The 21,401-nt window shown below is 39.1% G+C and overlaps 1 protein-coding gene across 1 annotated transcript in view; it reads left to right on the forward strand.

Moving 5' to 3' along the window:
* Nucleotides 1-21,401, forward strand: part of GRK5 (G protein-coupled receptor kinase 5) — a 208,847-nt gene that overhangs the window by 123,246 nt on the left and 64,200 nt on the right. Inside the window, exons 5-6 of the mRNA XM_083363682.1 lie at nucleotides 5,634-5,746; nucleotides 15,751-15,828. Of these exons, the coding sequence (XP_083219808.1) occupies nucleotides 5,634-5,746; nucleotides 15,751-15,828 (191 nt within the window). The remainder of the gene's footprint in view (nucleotides 1-5,633; nucleotides 5,747-15,750; nucleotides 15,829-21,401) is intronic.

Below are 21,401 nucleotides of genomic sequence, written 5' to 3' on the forward strand. Positions count from 1 at the left end.
TTACGTGCTTTCGAACTGCTAGGTTGGCAGAAGCTGGGACAAGTAACAGGCGCTCACTCTGTTACGCGGCACTCGGGATTCGACCCGCCAAACTGCCGACCTTCTGATCGACAAGCTCAGCGTCCTAACCCACTGAGCCACCGCGTCCCTTATACATTATGAATAGGTTCTCACAATAACTGTAACCGAAAAGATTTACTTCATTGGCTGCATTGGCTTAGGGCACGGGTAGGCAATCTTGGCTCTTTTATGACTCGTGGACTTCAACTCCCAGAATTCCTGAGCCAGCATGGCTCAGCATGGCTGGCTCAGGAATTCTGGGAGTTGAAGTCCACGAGTCATAAAAGAGCCAAGGTTGCCTACCCCTGGCTTAGGGGGGTAAGAGAAAATGGCATTTGTTTATTAGATTGAAACCAGATACTAAGACTGGATAAGTAGGGCAAACAATTCTCCTTGCAAGTAAAGAGAAATTAACATCAACACTAATCCTTCGCTCCATAATGGCGTTGAGACATCTTTTAAAACCATTTTTGCTTTTTAACATAAAGATGTGTATTTCAAAGAAAATCAAAAGACAAAATCTTGCCAGGTGTGCTTGAGCCTTAAGATTACTAAAGTAGCTTTTTGGATTCTGGCCATGTTTATACGGTGGGTGTTCTGCAAGGAGTAATCAGCATTCAGCTTAAATTTCTTTGAGAAGTGAATACCAAAATGATCCTTTGTACTTAAGCTTTATCATTACGAAAAATTAACTCTTGCTGTCCTTTCTTAGTGACTCCATTTGCAATGATTAAGGTTCTAGCTATGCCTCTTAGTCTAAAATTTAATGGCAGCAGATGCAATGTTCATTGATTCAAATCAAACAGTGGATAAGTCCTTTTTAAAGAGTCCCCAGAATAGTATTTGAAGGGAAACGGCTTTTATCTTTTTAAAAGCTTGGTGGGTTAGGGCATGTCATTTTTGTATTTAAATGGAGGCAACCACATATGGATGCTTAACCCATAAAAAGAGCTATAAATTTGCTTGTGAACATGATAAATCGAAGTGTAAATTGAACACTGTGTGAGACACAAGCCCTCCTTTCTGAGGTAAAAAGGCTCCTCGCGACTGGGTGAATTTTGAACAAATGGATACAGCCAGTTGATGACCAACCCAACTGATACCTGAAAGCTTCTCAGTCATGATACCACCATCACTGTCATATTATCATACAGACTTCTACTTGTTCTTCTCCAGTCTCATATTTCAACAAAAGTTTATACATTTTAACAATAACAGGTTCATTAGCACATAACTCTATTTCTAATACAGTGTTACTTTGTTCGTAACCATAAAGTCTATTTATTTATCAGATTTCGACACTGCCCATCTCACCTAAGTGACTTTGGGCAGTTTACAATAAAAATCCACTTTAAAACTTTCTAAAAAACATTTACATGAAATCTTCTTTTCATTTTATTTTACAATCCTTTAAGAAAATTCTAGTACTTCATGGTAAGTTAACAATTTATATTTACTTGTCATTTTTCAACTATAAAATGATTCTTGGGCTCAAAGCTAGAAAGGAGTTTTATTTCATATTCTTAAGTATAGCACATCTAATAATGATTTTTAAACTACATTCACCTTAGCTTTATTATTCCATAGGTACCAATGCCATCCAAATCTCAAATTATGGCCTTCTAGAATCAATAACCTTAACAACATCCTTAACAACATCCACTTTTTCATCCAAGCTAAACAACAGGCAAAAAAAATATGGCTTCAGGTTTTGTAGGCTCAACTGTCTTCTTTCCTTTGCATCTCGTTGCACCTTATGTTTAACTCGTTCTTTCCCCCTCTATAAAATTTAAATATATCTTCTGCCATTGTTGAAATAGTACATCAATTTTCCAGATAAGTATTGTCTGGGACAAAAATAATAATCTAGTTAAAACATTCACTTTAATCAGAGAAATTCTACCGACAGTGTCAACTGTAATTTGTCCCATTTTAACATATGTTTTTAAAATTTCATTCTATGTCTTCACATAATTATTTTGAAATAACATGCTATTCTTATTTGTTATATAGTGATACCGAAGTATTTTCAAGATTAATCTTGAAACTTGTTAATGCATGAAATTCAAACCTCATCTCCTGTCTCTAGTACCTTGTATGTGAAGTCCTTTACTGTTTTTCAAATGGTCCTTCAAAAAAGATACGGGATAAAAATATATTTCTTAGCACCAGGAATATCTCTCCTTCACACTTGAAATGTGAAGTGCCTTTGGAACAATTCTCTGCATGCCTACTTCATAAATATGTATTTTCTAGCAAATTAGTCATGGGCCTATAATATACATGATCCCAGAATTATAGACCATTGTATTTATTTCACTTTACCTTCCTTTTAAGCATGAGGATTTAGGAATCATTTATAATAATAATAATAAGTTGGAATGGACCTTGGAGGTCATCTAGTCCAACCCCCTGCTCAGGCAGGAAACCCTATACCATTTCAGGCAAATGGCTGTCCAGTCTCTTCTTAAAAACTTCCAGTGTTGGAGCATTCACCACTTCTGGGGGCAGGTTGTTCCACTGGTTAATTGTTCTAACTGTCAGGAAGTTTCTCCTTAGTTCTAGGTTGCTTCTCTCCTTGATTAGTTTCCATTCATTGTTTCTTGTCCTGCTTTCTGGGGCTTTGGAGAATAGCTTGACTCCCTCCTCTTTGTGGCAGCCCCTGAGATATTGGAACACTGCTATCATGTCACCCCTCACCCTTCTCTACATTAAACTACACATACCCAATTCCAGCAATTGTTCCCTATATGTTTTAGCCTCCAGTCCCCCAATCATCTTTGTTGCTCTTCTCTGTACCCTTTATAGAGTCTCGACATCTTTTTTACATCGTGGTGACCAAAACTGGATGCAGTATTCCAGGTGTGGCCTTACCAAAGCATTGTAAAGTGGTATTAGTACTTCACGTGATCTTGATTCTATCCCTCTGTTAATGCAGCCTAGCACTGTGTTGGCTTTTTTGGCAGCTGCAGCACACTGCTGGCTCATATTGAAGTGATTGTCTACTAGGACTCTAAGATCCCTCTCACAGTTACTGCTATTGAGCAAGGTACCCCCTATACTATACCTGTGCATTTGATTTTTCCTGCCTTAAATGTAGAACCTTGCTTTTTTCACCATTGAATTTCATTTGGTTAGATAGCGCCCAGTGTTCAAGTCTGTCGAGATCCTCCTGCTTCTTAAAAGACAGCAGGAATTACGGATTTGTAAAAAAAAAAAAAAAGATTGCCATCAAGTTCATTCTGTTCTCATATATTAAATGTTGCCAAGGATTTGATAATTTAGAATGCATGTTTTTGCATTTATCCCAATTTATTTTTAGTGTGCCTTTTTTTCAGGCTTGCTGTCATTACAGTTACCAGAAGCCCCTTTGAACATGAAGAAATTCAGGACACTTTTTTAAAAGGCTACAGTACTTTTTTTTAAGGGGTGTAGAAGTGAGGGGCACTTGCTATCAAAATAGAACAATGCCCACTGGAGTATTCTGTTATTAGAGTCCAGATGCTGCAGTAGCATATGTCAAGTTGTACAAACAGCAACAAACAGCAACAAGGTTTATTGAGAGTCAGAACATAACAGAAGCAAATGAATAGGTGCTATGCTGCTATTTATACAGTTGGCCTCTAGGCGGCAACCAATGAATAAATAAATAAATAAACCTTTATTGTCAAAATACAACATGTGTACATTGAGATTAGCTAAGCCTCCCCCCGTGCTCTCTTCCCCCAACACACAGTGACAACAAACTCTCCATCCCACCACACCATGTGAACCAACTACACCACACACCGGCCTCCCAAGTCAATTCTGCATAAGATTATGTCCCTTTTAAAAGCCTAACAGCCCATGGATAAAAGCTATTTTTCAGCCTGTTGGTACGGCTGGCTATATTCCTATATCTCCTACCGGATGGTAGGAGAGTAAAGAGATACCGTCCAGGGTGTGAGTCATCCCTGAGAATCTTCCTCACTCTTCCAAGGCAGAGAGCCCTGGCGATGTCATCCAGTGGTGTCAGGAGACAGCCCACAATGTCTTGTGCTGTGCTCACTACCCTCTGTAATACTTTCCTATCCGCGGCTGTCAGACCAGCATACCAAACCACAATACCATACGAGAGGACGCTCTCTATAGTAGACCGGTAAAAGAGGGTCTTTTACAAGTCTTACAGTGGTGTTTTCATGATACACTGTTTTTCTTTTTCTCCTCCTGCATCCAGATTTCCCAGGACATCTGCAACTGTGTTCTAAATACTTCTAGACCATTGTTGTTGCACTTTCTTAACTCCAGTCTCCGTTCATGAAATACTTAAAACTGGCAGCATTATTTTAAAGGCTAGTGAAGTTTCAACATGGAAGCTGAGAATTGCAGTGATACAGAAGTGCCAATATCAGTATGCTGAGCTATGCTCACTGCAAGGATTCAGAACCAACTATTCACTAAACATGGATCACTTTTAGATGTTAAAACAAATGTGTCCGTGTAATCTCACCCTAATGTCGAGTTTCTTTCTAGGAAAAAAAGCAGAAAATCACTATATATAGTTGTTAAGTCAGTAACCTGGTTGTTAAGTGAATCTTGGTGGAGAGCCTTGGTGGAGCAGTGGGCAAATGCCTCCTTAAGTAACACCAGCTGCCTGCAATTAGTGCAGGTTCGCATCCCACCAGGCTCAAGGTTGACTCAGCCTTCCATCCTTCCGAGGTAGGTAAAATGAGGACCCAGATTGTTGGGGGCAATTAAGCTGACTTTGTAATAATGCCGCTTGGGGTGTGTGTGAAAGCCCTAATAAGCAGGCATATACATAGAATGAAGGCTACTGCTAAGCTTGTAAGCCGCCCTGAGTCTTTGGAGAAGGGCGGGATATAAATGGAATTTAAAAAAAAAAATCTGGCTTCCCTATTGACTTTGCTTGCCAGAAGATCGCAAAAGGTGATCACTTGACCCCAGGATACACCAATCGTCATAAATATGAACCAGTCGACAAGCATCTGAGTTTTGATTACATGACCATGGGGATGTTCCAAAGGTTTTGTAACTGTGAAAAACGGTCATAAGTCATATTTTTCAGTGCCATTGTAACTTTGAAGTGACCACTAAATGAACTGTTGTAAGTCAAGGACTACCTGTACTACACGCATTAGCAGATGCTGGGAAAGCATTTAGAAGGTATAATGCACTGTACTGTTGCAAGTAGCTATAAAGGACTCCGACGTTTTCTGACTATTGGAAACCCTCCTGAGATAGCTTTCCTGTCTTGTTTCTTAGATTTCAACAGGTTTTGTCTTCACACTTTTAAGCCTATCTTTGCAACTGTAGGAGCCAAAAACATGCATTTTTCCAAAAATGCAAAAAAATCAAATCAAATCAAAAGTCTTGGAATGTTGTTTAAATCCCATACTAATTTCTCTGCATCCAGGGTATGATCTCTGAAAAATTCTGACTTCTATGACTTATCTTTATGAGTTTTTAAATCTGCAGCGTTCATACCAGGTTTAATTTTTTTTAAGGTTAAAAAAAATCATACACCTAGCCTCCCAGTGTTTCACTTTGCCGCCTTCTCTTCTTATTTCCTCCAGAGAGAGATTATTACAGTTTATGTGACAAGCAACCAATAGGAAGACTTCTCTTTCGGCAGTTCTGCGAGACTCGCCTGGAGCTGCAGTGCTGCATTAAGTTCCTTGATTCGGTGGTAAGTTGTTTTTTCTCAATGCTTCAGGAGTTGATTGTATCTTGTGGGCCTTTCTGTGCAGGTCCAAAGATTTCTTTCATTTTTTGTTCTTTCATAGATTGTACCTCCATAACTTTTGTAGTTCCACTGTTAAACTTTCTCCTCTATCTCCAGGCTTGTATACATGCGTATTTCTGTTTTTTTGTTTACTTGTGTCTGAATACGTATCAGCAATGTATATATTGCACTTATTGATTTAATTTCTGTTAAAGCCTTTAGTCCTCCATATTCAATATACAACTGAGGAGCCATCTCACCCCAGTGGGACTAGCCAGTCCCACTTGCTCCAGCAGCAGAGATCTACTTTGAATCCCATCTGGCAAAGAATTTCAGCTGGTGGGGTTCAAGAGAATATGCCCCCCTTGAGATGACGTTGGTCTCCACACTTTTGGCCTTCTGGAGGAGCTTAAAAATTTGGTTCTGCCAGCTGTACTGGGCCTCAATGGAGGCATTCTACACTTGGGGGGGGTGACTTATGGGGTAGGGAGAAGATCACCATTCCTGTATTGCCCATCCTTTTTTTTAGTTTCCTATTTAATCCTCTTAATTTTAATCATTTTGCATTACCTTTGTTACCTTTTTATTATATTGTAAGATGCCCAGAGTCACTTTAACAATGTGATGGGTGGCATAAAAATGTAATAAATAAATATGTTATATTAGAGCAGAGGCCCCCAACCTTTTGGGCACCAGGGACCGGTTCCGTGGAGAGAGGTTGTTCCGCGGGCTGGAGCGGGCTTGGTTTCATGTGCTACCTGTTTCCTGTGGATGGGTGTTCACTTGTTTGCATGGCCCAGCTTCTGGCATGCCGCAGACCGGTGCTGGTCCATGGACCGAGGGCTGGGGACACCTCCATTAGAAATAGTTATATCATGAATGGCTTCAGGTGTGGTGAAAAAAAACCAACCATAACAGTGTGATGCACATAAAAACAGGCAGAGATTTGATTGCACTGTTGTGATGACCATTTTATTCTTTTGACCATCCCCTGTGGTCAAAAGTTTAGTTACATCCGGTCCTTAGGAGGCTAAGATGTTATAGGTAAAGGTAAAGGTTCCCCCGCACATGCGTGCTAGTCGTTTCCGACTCTAGGGGCCGGTGCTTATCTCTGTTTCAAAGCTGAAGAGCCAGCGCTTGTCCGAAGATGTCTCTGTGGTCATGTGGCCAGCATGACTAGATGCCAAAGGCGCACGGAACGCTGTTACTTTCCCACCGTAGTGGTCCCTATTTTTCTACTTGCATTTTTACGTGCTTTCGAACTGCTAGGTTGGCAGAAGCTGGGACGAGTAACAGGTGCTCACTCTGTTACGCGGCGCTCAGGATTCGACCCACCAAACTGCTGACCATCTGATCGACAAGCTCAGCATCCTAACCACACTGAGCCACCCTGTCCCTTATGTTATACTTGCACCTTATAAATTTAAAATTGGAGCTATTTAACATAGCATGCATAGTGGAGAAAGCAAATCAAAATAATTCAGCAGAATTCAAAACCAATTGAAAAGCAAATATTTTTGTAATGTTTCAACGACTGGTCACTGAGTAATAATGTTCTTTAATAACTATGGATAATTTGGCTGATATGTACCTCTATAGTGTTACCTTTGGGACAGTGATTGAAACTTTGGTTCTATGCACGCTCAGTCTTGGAGCAAACTAGACCACTAAACACAGTAGAATTTACTCAAGAAATAAATGTAGGATTCAGAGAGTACAAACCAGAAGTCTCCTATGGATTAGCTGTTCCGTGAATTTAGTTGGTAGCCTTAGGCAAGTCTCAGTCTATTTAGTTGAGTCACTCTCTTAAAGATAAACGCCTTACAGTTTGTTGGACTACTGAAATAGCAGCAACTATTGGATTAAGTTGGGTAGACTTCTGCCCACCCATCTTAAAGTTGCATGGTTGAAAAACACTAGCGTATGTGAAACATATTGAGAACTTACATGCAGCAGTATATAAACATCACTATTCCTTCATTCTATTGCGAGTATTAATATCACCGTTACTCAGACAGTCAGAAGACCGTTACATCTTCCCATTCCAAGGACAACACCGTTTGCTGTACTACCGATATATCATATCTACCTGCCAAGCAGTCTCTTGGCTATTGGAGCTCTCTCCATTTTAGGTCCTAAAATTTCCCTTAATCCTAGACTGTGTATGTTTGATAAAGATAGTTATAATGGTGAAATGGAGTTATCTAAAAATAAAAGGTCAGGTTCACTGCTCTTGGTTCCCACTTATATGGTAGTCCTTGACTTACAATGATTTGTTTGGTGATCAAAATGGCAACAGCACTGAAAAAAATGACTTGCAACTGGTCCTAGGTTACAACCCTCACCACATTCCCCAAGATCACATGATCAAAATTCAGGCTCGTGGCAACCGGCACATATATGCAACTTTACCAGCCAGCTTCCAGCAGTCAGTCAATGGGGCAAGCTAGATGTCCTCGATGATTCACATAACAACTGCAATGATTCGCTTAACAACCATGGCAAAAAAAAGCTGTAAAATCCGACACGACTCACTTAATGGGAATTCTGGTATCAGTTGTGGTCTTAAGTCAAGGACTACTTGTATACAGATTTATACATGTCAAAGAAAAAAATAGTTAAAGTTCAAAAGTGCCTAAGACATTGACAAGCTTTTCAGACCCTAGATCAGGGGTCTTCAAACTCGGCCCTTTTATGACTCGTGGACTTCAACTCCCAGCATTCCTCAGCCAGGCATGCTGGCTGAGGAATGCTGGGAGTTGAAGTCCACGAGTCATAAAAGGGCCGAGTTTGAAGACCCCTGCCCTAGATCATAAGAAGGACCCTGCATGATAAACCCAAAGAGTCTTGTAAGAATATTCTATGTCACCCAGTAGCCCAGCAGATGTGTCCTTTTCCACTGCCCTTCATAGCAGCTGCTATTCAGTATATGCTGACTGTGTTCAGGAGGTAGTATATGGCCCCCAGTAGTTGTAGCCCAATATTCTCTCTATTTATCCAGCCCCTAATTCAAGTCATTTAAAATTGTAACCATCACCCTATCTGATAGATGAAAAAGCCATAGTTTATGTACTGGATAAAGAAATACTGACTTACAGCTTTGTAAGATATTCCCCCCCCCCATCATATTTTCCATGTGTCTCGTTTATTTTCCCCTACTTTATTTCAAACTGAGAATATCAGTTACGCTCTTTCTACGTAGAGAAGCTCCTCTAAACATTTTGGGTAACCTTTTTTTTTATTTACTTCTTTTCATTATCACATTATTCTGTTTTGAGATACGGGAACCATAACATAAGTTGAGGGTAGTTTGACCTTAGATTTAGATAAGAGCATTGCTAGGTTCTCGAGATACTGTATATGGCAACACCTGATGAATCTGAAACAGCCTCAGAATAAATAAGCCCAGGTGGACTTGGATAGGAGACTGTCAGGAAATCCTAGCATTCTAGAAATCCCAGCATTCTCTAATACCTGTGTTTATGAGTTATAAAGTAACACACATGCACACACACACATACACTGCATTAGAGCATTAACTCTCTCAAAAGGACACCGTGGCACTAGGAAGCATCACAGTAGAGCAGGGGTGTCAAACTATTTCATTGAGGGCCGCATCAGCACTGCGGTTGCCCTCAGGGGGCCGGGTGGGTAAGGCCTGGGTGGGCGTGGCCTACTGGGTGGGCATGGCTAGAGTGCATATGGCCTACTGGGTGGGCGTGGCCAGCTCTACAGCGTTCGCATCAAGGGTGCCTATGGGGGCCTGAGCAGGAGTGGGACAGGGTCTCTGGCAGAAGGAGGGTCTCTGGGCCAGGGCCAAGGCAGTGGGGGCCATTCCCTCACTGTTTCCAGGATGGCTTCGCGGGCCACATGAAACCACTTCGTGGGCCGGATCCGGCCCCCGGACCTTGTGTTTGACATGTCTGCAGTAGAGAGATCAAATGGCAATGAGAGAGCTCAGGCTGTTCATAGGCCCTTTGCTGCTACCACCACAAGTAATGGCAAAGTTATTATTTTCAAAGAAAAAGAATAATGAATGAAAGCAGATATACTTGTCCCAGGATAATGTAGCAGGATCCAGTCTGAGTCGGTCACTGGGACCAGAGTTTTTGTCTTCCATCCTTAGCTGAGGTTGGGCTGTAGCAGGAGTCAGAAAGCTTGGAAGACTAAAACTCTGGTCCTGGTGACCAGACTCAGATCAGATCCTGCAAAAATACAAAAAAACAAAAAAAACCACCAATATTTACTGCAGTTAGGTAAAGAACATTTTGGCAGCTTCCTCTCTTCTCCCCCCCCATTTTTTTTTAATGAAATACTTCTGCTTTGGGAGGAATTGGGGAAGAGGACTATTGCAGAATGTTTCTATTTTGGTTTTTTAGTGATAGCTTTTATTTGTTCATAAAACCTCTGGGTATTGAGTGATAAGCCACATGAAACAACCTTTTGAAGGCAGCTTATATAACATAAACCCTTGTGGGTTGTTATTTTTTTAATCATCTGGAAGAAAAGACAATAAGGCAGAGTTACATAACATGTTATGGGAGTTCCTCAGCCAAAATGGGTTGGACCTGAGGGGAAATTTTGATGGGGTCTGCCATATTTTGCTGTGAAGACTACAAAATGTCTGAACATATGCCCTTTACCAAGTGGGTGAATTTACTCCTTTATAGTTTTAAGGATTAATTACTCCCATCTTAGGTATAAAAGCCAGCTGAGTGACTTAGGCCAGTCACTCTCATTCAGCCTACTCACTTCACAAGGTGATTGTTGCGGAGAATATAGGAGGAGCAAGGAGTAATAGATGTGCTTGCCAGTTTGGGTTATTTATAAAAATAATAAAGGTGGACTTTAAAAAAATCTAAAAGAAATAATAATAATTAAGCAATTATTAGATGAAACTATTGATTTTTTTCTAAAGTAGTATATCTTTTCAAGTGATAAACAAATAGAAAATGTGGCAAATGCAAACATGTTGAGCCATAATGGTTAGGAGCAGAATTGTGTTGAATTAAGTCAAGGACTGCTGTTCTATCCTCTATGTATAGAAATGCATAGAAGCTAAAGCAGAAATATTTCTTCTTTAGATTAAAAATATTTTGTATATCAGCAGGACTTCGGGCTTTTTGCCGTGTGCTATTCTCTTTGTAGCAGTCATGAATTGTGCCGGTTGAGATAAGTCTCCAGATTTTCTAAGCTTTTTTGAAATAATTATTTTATGCATATGATTTTTTAATCTCTGAAATGTGTTCCAAAGGGTGAATAATGGTGGAATGATGGAAAAAGCATCATTAAGATGCTATAAACATTCTTGTCTGTTGGTGCTTTGAAGAGGCAACATGACCTGTGATCTGATAAAATCTAAATGGACAAGAAATTTTATGAAAGAACGCTGCAAATCTCTTTGTACTGAGTTTATGGGTATTTAATTGCTTCATCCTCTTGCATTTAACAGGATTGGAAAAGCTGTAGCCACGTCTATTTTAACAGTCAGTGTATTTCTTATCTAAAGCATGCTTATTTTGCAGTACGAAAGTTTATTTCACAGTGGCTATTTAATAAGGGAAATGTAATTGTATTGCTGATTTCTAAAATATTCTGAGATAGTATTATGATAAGTGTGGCTGGTTCATCATAGGTCCATTTTTGAGGTGATATTAAAAAAAAGTGCAATGGACTTAAATGCTCTTGAGAATGTAGAAACAGTTTTACTCTGCCACCAAGAACATTTTCATGGTCTGAAATGAAGGGGATGTGATCTTCTAAGGACTTTGTGCAGACCATCAACTGTGCAGGTGGTCATGAGACTTCTCTTTGGCAAAATCAGAAATCCAATTCCCCTGCATGTTTTTCACATGAATGCATTTTTTCGTAAACATGAATGGTCCAATGGAGGAGGAATAATTTCATTTCAGTATTGACTTATTTCTGGAAGTGCTATGCATTTTAAAGAAGCTAAGTAAAGTATTTAAAAGAGTAGTGTGTGCATTTGTGCACACAAAGTACCCTTCATCAAATCACTTTGAAGAGGCTGTTTCAGAAGGGTTGTCCCAGTCCCTTTGTCCTTGTGATCTGATGACAGAAACGGCTTCAAATTTGAACACAAAGTGTGTATTTCCTCTTTGAAGAAGCAGGGAGGATCCTAGACCCTCGCTGATTAATTACATTAATTTCATCAACTGTGGAATGTCCTAATTTACAAAGATGAAAAACCAACATCTTTAGAATTCTGTTTTAACATTATAATTCCAGAGATGTTTGTTCATTCCTAGATAGTAAGATCAGTAATGCCTGGAAGATGAAATGTGTCTGTTGGGAAGATGGACAAAGAATAGCACGTTCACACAGACATAATCACGCAAATGTCACAATTTCCATACCTGAATAAGATATCCTGATGCTAATACTTAATTGTGGAATTTCTGAGATTACATCATTGTCATCCATTTGGTATCACAGTGGTTTGATTTGGATACCACTATGATGAACTGGGGTGAAGAAGGAGAGTGCAAAAGTGGGCTTGAAACTCAACATTAAGAAAACCAAGATCATGGCATCCGGCGTCTCAATTCCTGGCAAATAGATGGGGAAGAAATGGAGGTAGTGACAGATTTTATTTTCCTATGCTCCAAGATCACCGCAGATGGAGACTGCAGCCAAGAAATTAAAAGACACTTGCTCCTGGGGAGGAAAGCTATGACAAATCTAGACAGAATAATAAAAAGCAGAGACATCACCTTGCCAACAAAAGTGTGTATAGTCAAGGCCATGGTTTTCCCAACTGCAATGTATGGCTGTGAAAGTTGGACAATAAGAAAGGCTGAGTGCCAAAGAATTGAGGCCTTTGAACTATGGTGCTGGAGAAGACTCCTGCAAGTCCCTTGGACTGCAAGGCGATCAAACCAGTCAGTCCTAGAGGAGATCAACCCTGACTGCTCTTTAGAAGGCCAGAACCTGAAGTTGAAACTCAAATACTTTGGCCACCTAATGAGAAGGAAGGACTCATTGGAGAAGAGCCTAATGCTGGGAAAGATTGAGGGCAAAAGAAGAAAGGGACGACAGAGAATGATGTGGCTAGATGGAGTCACTGAAGCAGTAGGTGTGAGCTTAAATGGACTCCAGAAGATGGTAGAGGACAGGAAGGCCTGGAGGAATGTTGTCCATGGGGTTGCAATGGGTCATACACGACTTTGCAACTAACAACAACAACAACATTATGTCCTGAACATCTGGAGGACACCAAGTTAGAGGATGGACTTTTGGATCAATAATTTTTGGAAGGCTGTAGAAAAGGAATGTGTGGATCCAGAGATAGAGGAGGGGAATAATATTTTTAAAACAATTTTCTCCATATTTACAAATCTTCATTGTTCTGAATATTTTTCTCTTAAACATGTCTTAATTTCAAATCAGCCATTGGTAAATTTAATAACAAATGCTACCACATTTCCTAAAAGCAGAAATTATTCTCATAAAGATGATTCAGTAAGAATTCTGTAGGGCAAAGTTGTCAAATTTGCATTTAGATGTATTTAGTTAGATGGATCCAGAGATAGAGGAGGGAAATAATATTTTTAAAACAATTTTCTCCATATTTACAAATCTTCATTGTTCTGAATATTTTTCTCTTAAACATGTCTTAATTTCAAATCAGCCATTGGTAAATTTAATAACAAATGCTACCACATTTCCTAAAAGCAGAAATTATTCTCATAAAGATGATTCAGCATGAATTCTGTAGGGCAAAGTTGTCAAATTTGCATTTAGATGTATTTAGTTATTTAAAATATAGTAATTTAAAGAACAGTTTAAAGACTTCTGCTATTCCTTTTAACATACACTTTTTAAATGAGACTTTGGACAGCTTTTCAAAAGAGGATGCCTTCAAATAATGAGCTGCCCTTTTTAAAATAGGTCTGTAGCATCCTTCATAGGTGGTAAAATCTCTACCCACAAAAGCATTAGATTGCTAAAAGTGCTGGTTTGCCATTTCAAACAACTCATTATCAAATATGATTTATTAAATTATGTCATACCACATTGAAGATATATAAAAAGAACATTTTTGCAGGGCCAAAGTTTATTGTCTGACATTAATTGGCTTGGCATTTATCTGGGATCCAATGTCCTGTTTTCATACATCCATGGAATTATAACTATGTTTAAACTGAAAATATAACTACTACATCATTTTAACTAAATTAAATATTAACATATAAATACACTCACAAATGAACCTATGCAGATAAGATATGGTAAACTATGATTCCCCTTTAATGTGGGTCCTGTCTAGTTTGAGAAGTCTCAAGTTGGGTCTTCATTTCTACACTATATGCACAATTATTAGGCAAATAGGAATGTATCATTTTCATTCATATTTTCCAGCCCCAAGCTGTATAAACTTGAATGCATAGTGGATATAAGCATATCAGGTGATGTGTATTTGGGTAATGAAGGCGTCTGTGGCCTAAGGAAATTAAGGTATGCATAATTTTTAAGCAGCTTCTTTTCCTCAGGCAAAATTGGTCAAAAAAGAGATTTAACTCACTCTGAAAAGTCAAAAATTGTAAAAGGTCTTTCAGAGGGATGCACCACTCTTGAAATTGCCTAAGATAATGGGGCATGACCATAGAACTATCAAATGTTTTGTTGCAAATAGTCAACAAGGTCACAATAAATGTGTTGAGAGAAAAAAAAGATGCACATTAACTGCCAAAGATTTGAGAAGAATCAAACATGAAGCTACTAGGAACCCACTATCTTTCAGTGCTGTCATATTTCAGAACTGCCCAGAAGTACAAGGTGTTCAGTGCTCAGAGACATGGCCAAGGTGAGGAAGGCTGGGAGTTGATTTTGAGTCCATCTTCAACCTGAAAATGTCCAACTAGCTTATCTTCAATAATGCCACCCCATATCAGTACCCCACCTCCACCTTGCTGGCGTCTGAGTCGAAGTGGAGCTCTGTGCCCATTACTGATCCAACCACGGGCCCATCCATCTGGTCTGTCAAGAGTCACTCTCATCTCATCCATAAAATCTTTGAAAAATCTTTCTTGGGCCAGTTTTGCCATTTCAACTTAGGTATATGTCTTGTTCAGTGGTGGTCAGGTTTCAGCCTTCCTTACCTTGGCCATGTCTCTGAGCACTGAACACCTTGTCCTTCTGGGCACTCCAGGTAGATTGCAGTTCTGGAATATGACGGCACTGGAGGATAATGGGTACCTGGTAGCTTCATGTTTGATTCTTCTCAAATCCTTAGCAATTAATGTGCATCTTTTTTTCTCAACACTTTTCTTGCGATTCTGTTGAGTATTTGCAACAAAACGTTTGATGGTTCTGTGATCATGCCTCAGTATCATAGCAATTTCAAGAGTGGTGCATCCCTCTGAAAGACTGATCTCCTTAGGCCACACCCTCCCTCATTACACAAATACACATCACCTGATATGTTTATATCCACTATGCATTCAAGTTTATAAAGCTTAGAAGTGGAAAATATGCATGAAATTGATGATGCGGTCAAAATACTCATTTGCCTAATAATTCTGCACACAGTAGCTTTCTTCTGTCTAGCTACATTTTCTCCAAAATTTCAGCAGACATTTGTCTTTTAAAACTGAAGAATATTTTGGGATTGCATGTCTGATCAGGTAGAGATTTTCATAGTGCAAGCTACCTGATCCTTCTAATACAGAGATGCCACAGATTTAAATTTAAAACAGTGAAAAGTGTATTTATTATTATGACAGTCCTTCCTCATACAGTATACATCTCCATGCATCATGAGGAGTAAAGAAATACAGGGGTTTGTAAAAAAAAATTACTACCACTATGTTTATGCTATGTGGTTTATATTTACAACCACGGAAAAAGTATATGAACATTTTATAGAGTATATGAATACATGAACATTCATATTTATGTATGTGCAAAATACAAGCACAATTTATCATTTTGCATTTTTTTTCTAGGCAGAATATGAAATACTTCCAGATGAAAAATTGGGAGAGAGAGGCAAAGAAATTGTGATGAAATACCTCATCCCAAGGGTAGGGAACACCTGAAATGTTTTATGTTGCTGTTATGTCTAGTGAACATTTTCTCAATAGTACTGCATTAAGCTCTGCAAGAAATGCTTTAAAAATTGTGTGTGGAACTATCCCGGAATGATTTTGTCTGATTGGATATCTCTATTCCACATGAACCATCAACAGATGCTGTATCAGTAAGTCATTTTAGCCTGGCATTGTCTTTCAGGTGCTGTCTTTGTATACATAGATGATCTGGTTTTGGGTAGAGCATCAGTGTTCCATCTCTTTCCTTATAATTGTTCAAGACTATGTTTTGCCAAAAAAGTGCCATTATTTCTCTATGATCTATATAGTAGAGCTATTCAAATCTTTGATGGAACTTTTGTTCCATAAAAGTTTGAATGAAGCAAGCATTTAGCTTTGCAAGACGTTTTCATTGTCTCCAGCAGTTGCCAAGCCAATAGAAGCTTCTCTACACGTGAAGCATCTGAAAAGTAGGCTTTTTCTAACTTTTAACATATGACAGAGCTAAGAGAAATGAGGAGGTTCCACGATGCCATAAAGCAGGCATGTCAAACTCCTGGCCCATGGGCCAGATGCAACATGCCGAAACCATGCCCACCCCATTGCCGGCAATGGGGGGAAAGTCGCAATACATTGCGCGACGTCATGTGACGTTGCGAGTTTGACATGCCTGCCATAAAGTATTTCATCAAGGCAATTTTCAACAAACAGAATCACATTACTTCTGCCGTGTAAAGCTCCTTGTTGAGATAAATTGAAGTCAGTTCCTCCAGATTAAATAATAATGTATGTTGTTGAACCCCAGATATTTTATAGTGGTAAAATTTATCTGAACATCATAATGAGAAGCAAAAGACCTTGGAATATTCATAACAAATCTAATTTAGCTGCAGTCCCATTATAGATGCATTGGCATGTGCAAAACCAGGCTGAATTCTCTGTCAGTGGTTCTCTCTACTTTTAGAGAAGAAAATTTTAACAATTTCTATAAAGTAGGTTCCAGTTTATTTCAGGCCCTTCTCTGTTAAACTAACTGCTGTCAATAAGCTAGCCATTTTGTCTAGGAATATGTAATCGAATTAATACGGTGGGGCTATTTTTCTGAACAATAATTGACAAAATGGTGACTTCCAATGTGGCCTGTAGAATTTAGGTTTTATTTTTTTCATCCCTTTTGGTGTTTTGATCTAATAGCACAGGGGTGTCAAACTCAATTTCATTGAGGGCCGCATCAGCATTGCGGTTTCCCTCAGGGGGCCAGGTGGGTGTGGCCTGGGTGGGTGTGGCCTACTGGGTGGGCGTGGCCAGCTCTACATCGTTCGCATCAAGGGGGCCTATGGGGGCCTGGGCAGGAGTGGGACAGATCTGAGGGTCTCTGGCAGAAGGAGGGTCTCTGGGGCAGGGCCAAGGCAGTGGGGGCCGTTCCCTCACTGTTTCCAGGGTGGCTTCGCGGGCCGCATGAAACCACTTTGTGGGCCGGATCCGGCCCCCGGGCCTTGTGTTTGACATGTCTGTAAATAGCACAACTGTCCTTTTCGCCTGTATTCTCTACTATGCAGCAATGCACATTGGAAGGATTGGGTGTATTCATCTTTCCTGTGAAAGACTTTACCCGTATAAACACAGTCTGTGAAATGAGAAAGGAGTGGAATATTCAAGTCTCCTCCTTAAAGAAGATATTTCTTACTTTTAAAAAAAATGTTAACTTACAAATCCAGATGATATTTCTAACCACAAGAAGTTTTGTTTGAGCTTCCTGGGGAAAGATTCCTATTACAATGCAGCACTTCTCATTTCATAGCCACAGAAGAAGTCTAGCAGTTATGTTTCCTCAAGACTGAAGCAATTGCTCTGCCACCATCATCCTTTTCAGTTCAAATGCTCCCTTTCATCTTGTATGAGGGGTCATTATATTAAAGCTGGGTTCAAATAATTAAGAGACATTTGAGCATTTGTCAACCTTGGCTTAGATCTCTGCTATTTGTAAGGAAGTATATGTGTGAATCTGTATCCATTTGTTGGCAGTCTCAGCAGGACACAGATTCTTATGAGCTAGTTAGGTGTTAGCACAGGGGTGTCAAACTCAATTTCATGGAGGGCTGCATCAGCATTGCGGTTGCCCTCAGGGGGCCGGGTGGGTGTGGCCTGGGTGGGCGTGGCCTACTGGGTGGGCGTGGCTAGAGTGCGTATGGCCTACTGGGTGGGCGTGGCCAGCTCTACATCGTTCGCATCAAGGGTGCCTATGGGGTCCTGGGCAGGAGTGGGACAGATCTGAGGGTCTCTGGCAGAAGGAGGGTCTCTGGGCCAAGGCAGCGGGGGCCGTTCCCTCACTGTTTCCAGGATGGCTTCGCGGGCCACATGAAAGCACTTCGCGGGCCGGATCCGGCCCCCGGGCCTTGTGTTTGACATGTCTGTGTTAGCAAATGGACTGAGAGAATTTACTCTGTTGTTTTCATTTGCTCGTATCTTTAGTGTCAGAAGCCGTGGACCAAGGAAGTGCTAAGTCTTGAATACTTGAAATCCCTAGGCTTTCTGGACTATGACTAGGGTCTATGAGCATTGCTTAGATTCCTTTTCAGTAAAAACATGCCTGGCCCATGGAACAACATTATATCTCTTTTAAGAACATATCATTCTAAACGTTGCTATTACCCATTCATTATTAAAACCAGAAATGAGGACCTAATTCTTTTTTTAAGCTAGACTGTATTTTATTTTGAGAACCTGAAAGCTAACACAGGTCACAGACTAATTAGTGTAGAAAGACCATTGTATCTCTTTTTTTCCTGACAGCTTAAGATAGCACGCATTTAATCTCACTGTCCAGTAGGACTGATTTCTTTCAAACTTTCAGAATAAGTGTTTGAAAACTTTTGTCTTCTAAAAATCCAAATGAGTGTTTAAATATCTAGGGTATTGTCTCCTGTCTCTATATGATGTACTATAGTCAGCGTGGCCCAATAGGTCATGAAAAGAGCAAATTTTCTCAGCCTCAATTCTCAGGCTCAAACCAGGTTTCAGGGGATAAATTCCCAGCTGAGCAAAGAAAAGTGATGTTCCTTGTATCTTGCAGGAGATGCTAAGAGAGTATATTTCACTCTTCTCTGTAACAGAGAAGCAGTATTTCTGAACAACTCTCTTTAAATAAACCAAAGGGATCTCCATTTATACTGTAAAGATTTTTTAAAAAAGAAAAAAAACAAATAAAAAAACCTGTTGCATGTAAAATTAATTGCAAATAACTGGTTCAAATCTTTCATCTCGTATATTAATAGCATCAATGTTTAGCAATAAGACAGCTGTCTTATGTGGTATTTTTGGAAAGAAAGTTTACGGTACTTCTCAATAAAAAAAATTCACATAACACTCAGTTGTCTCATGCCTATACAGGCACGTACACAAAACTGACTCTGCATGAAGCATAGAAATGGTTTCTGCACTAGAATGACCATATGACCCAAATATCACAACTTCTGGAAAATTTGTATCCAAGAGCTTAGAAGAATGAAGTGAGAGATCCCGGATATGTTTGAAAACTCATGTCTGTATTAAACCCAAGTACTGTAAAAAGAAAAGTACATAGATAAATAAATTCAATACATTTTAAAATAAATACAGGTGTCTTTTATTCTATGGACTGATTGAATTGTTCTGGTGTTCAGCTGCTGCAATTAAAAAATAAAGAGCTTGAAATGATCCTGATTCCAGTGACATGTTCATGAACGAGAAATACTGCCTAAACCAGTTTTCTCATAAACACCATTCGCTGCTGAAGGCTTTAGTGCATAGGAAAGGAAACAGTGCATAGAATAAAACTCGCAGAATTGTGGCACTTCAAGCAACTAAGAACCTTGATAACACAACATTCATGAACTCTGAGTGGCTATAGTGAAAACAGGGTATTTGGCAAGAAGAACATTTCTCAAAAGAAGAGTCTTAAAGTAAGCTAATACCAAAGGACCTCCTTCATGGAAAGCAAATATTGGTAGTCAAGAATTGTACTCTTATGATTGCCATGTTTATAATAATTAAAGGAATTATTTCTATTAAACCCAGTTTTATTTTGGTAGTAAACTTCAAGGACGTGACAAGGACACGACAAGAAACATTTTTGTACTTAGAACCAATTGTTCAGATTTATTAGCTATGTATTCACCAGGAATATTTTTTCAAGTTTTACCACATGCAGGCCTTAAATGATATTAAATTTAGCTTCATGAAACAATTAATTTTAATCCTAAGTCATTATATTTATTCCATCCTGGAAGAGTGTACGTGGAAGCTTTTCTGTCAAAATGAAAAGAAATGATCCTGTCCAGCATGAATGAAACGCAATCAAAAGACCAAGTTTAGCCATTGCAAGGCAGAATTGTCCTTGTGGATGTTCCCATATAAAAGAAAATCCATTCAGTTCAGAAACTGATTTAACTCGGAGGCAATCAGAAGTTTTTGTACTACTGTTCCATTATGACAATTGTAAGACGTCAGGTTATTCTAGTACATCTTCTGCCCACTACTGCTACTCCAAGACAGGTGATAATATACTCAGATAAATCAATTTTCTACATGATTTATAGAGAAGCTATTTTTCTGCAAGTAGCAGGTTTTGAGGGTTTTTTGGGCGGTAGGCCTATACAACTGTTTGATTATAAAAAATTTAAAATAATTTTAATTGAAAAAATCTTGAAAGAGAACAGAAAATGAAATTCATATATTGAGCCTGTCAGATATAAAAGTTTATCTGAAAGCTAATCCTTTTCGGGATTATTTTTGTTTTCATAAAATCAAGAGAAGTACTGCAACAAGATTAATTTACCTGTGGCCTCAGTGGGTAAAAATATAACTTTCCATAAATTTTGCTTATATACAATTTTCTTGTATACACTCTTTTTTGTCTTTGGATTTGACTTCTATTGTTAAATCAAATCTTAACCGCAAAGAAACGTCTCTGTCAGTCACATATTCTGTATGATGCCTTTACATATCACTTGTTTCTCAGATCCAAAACCACCATTTCTTTTCCAATCAAATCAGAGCTCATGATCTTCTCTCCTGTTATAATTATTTATGTTCTAAGCTGTTTTACAAAATCGATTAGAAACTTGAGTTAAGATGCTTTCTGTGTACCATTCTGTACAGACTCAGAAGGGCAGTAAACATTGCTAATTAGAACATTAATGTAGGTTCTTACTGCCATTAAAGTTCTTTTCAGTTGTTGAAGAACAACAACCGCATCAGTTTTATGATCTGAATTCCTATTTGCTATCTTCCCTTGAGGGGGGAAAAAATAACCCTGAAAACTTTGGAAGGTGAACAGGGTAAGGATATTATCTTAACCTAGCCAGAAATAGGAGTGGGGAAGACCAACAAGCCAATTTGTACAACCAATTGTCCCCTTTGCTTTTTAAGACAAGAAGGAGCTCCCACTCTTACAAAGGAGAACATTGCTAAAGTTTGTATGAACAGATTCTTTCTCTCTTGGATTGTTAAAATATGGAAAAGATGAATTTGTTACCTAGCAAATTATCTTTCCTGGGTCTTCCAATGAATACCACTGCCCAGAAATG

This window comes from Vipera ursinii (genome assembly GCF_947247035.1).
Source record: "Vipera ursinii genome assembly, chromosome: 5".
Taxonomy (NCBI): Eukaryota; Metazoa; Chordata; class Lepidosauria; order Squamata; family Viperidae; genus Vipera; species Vipera ursinii.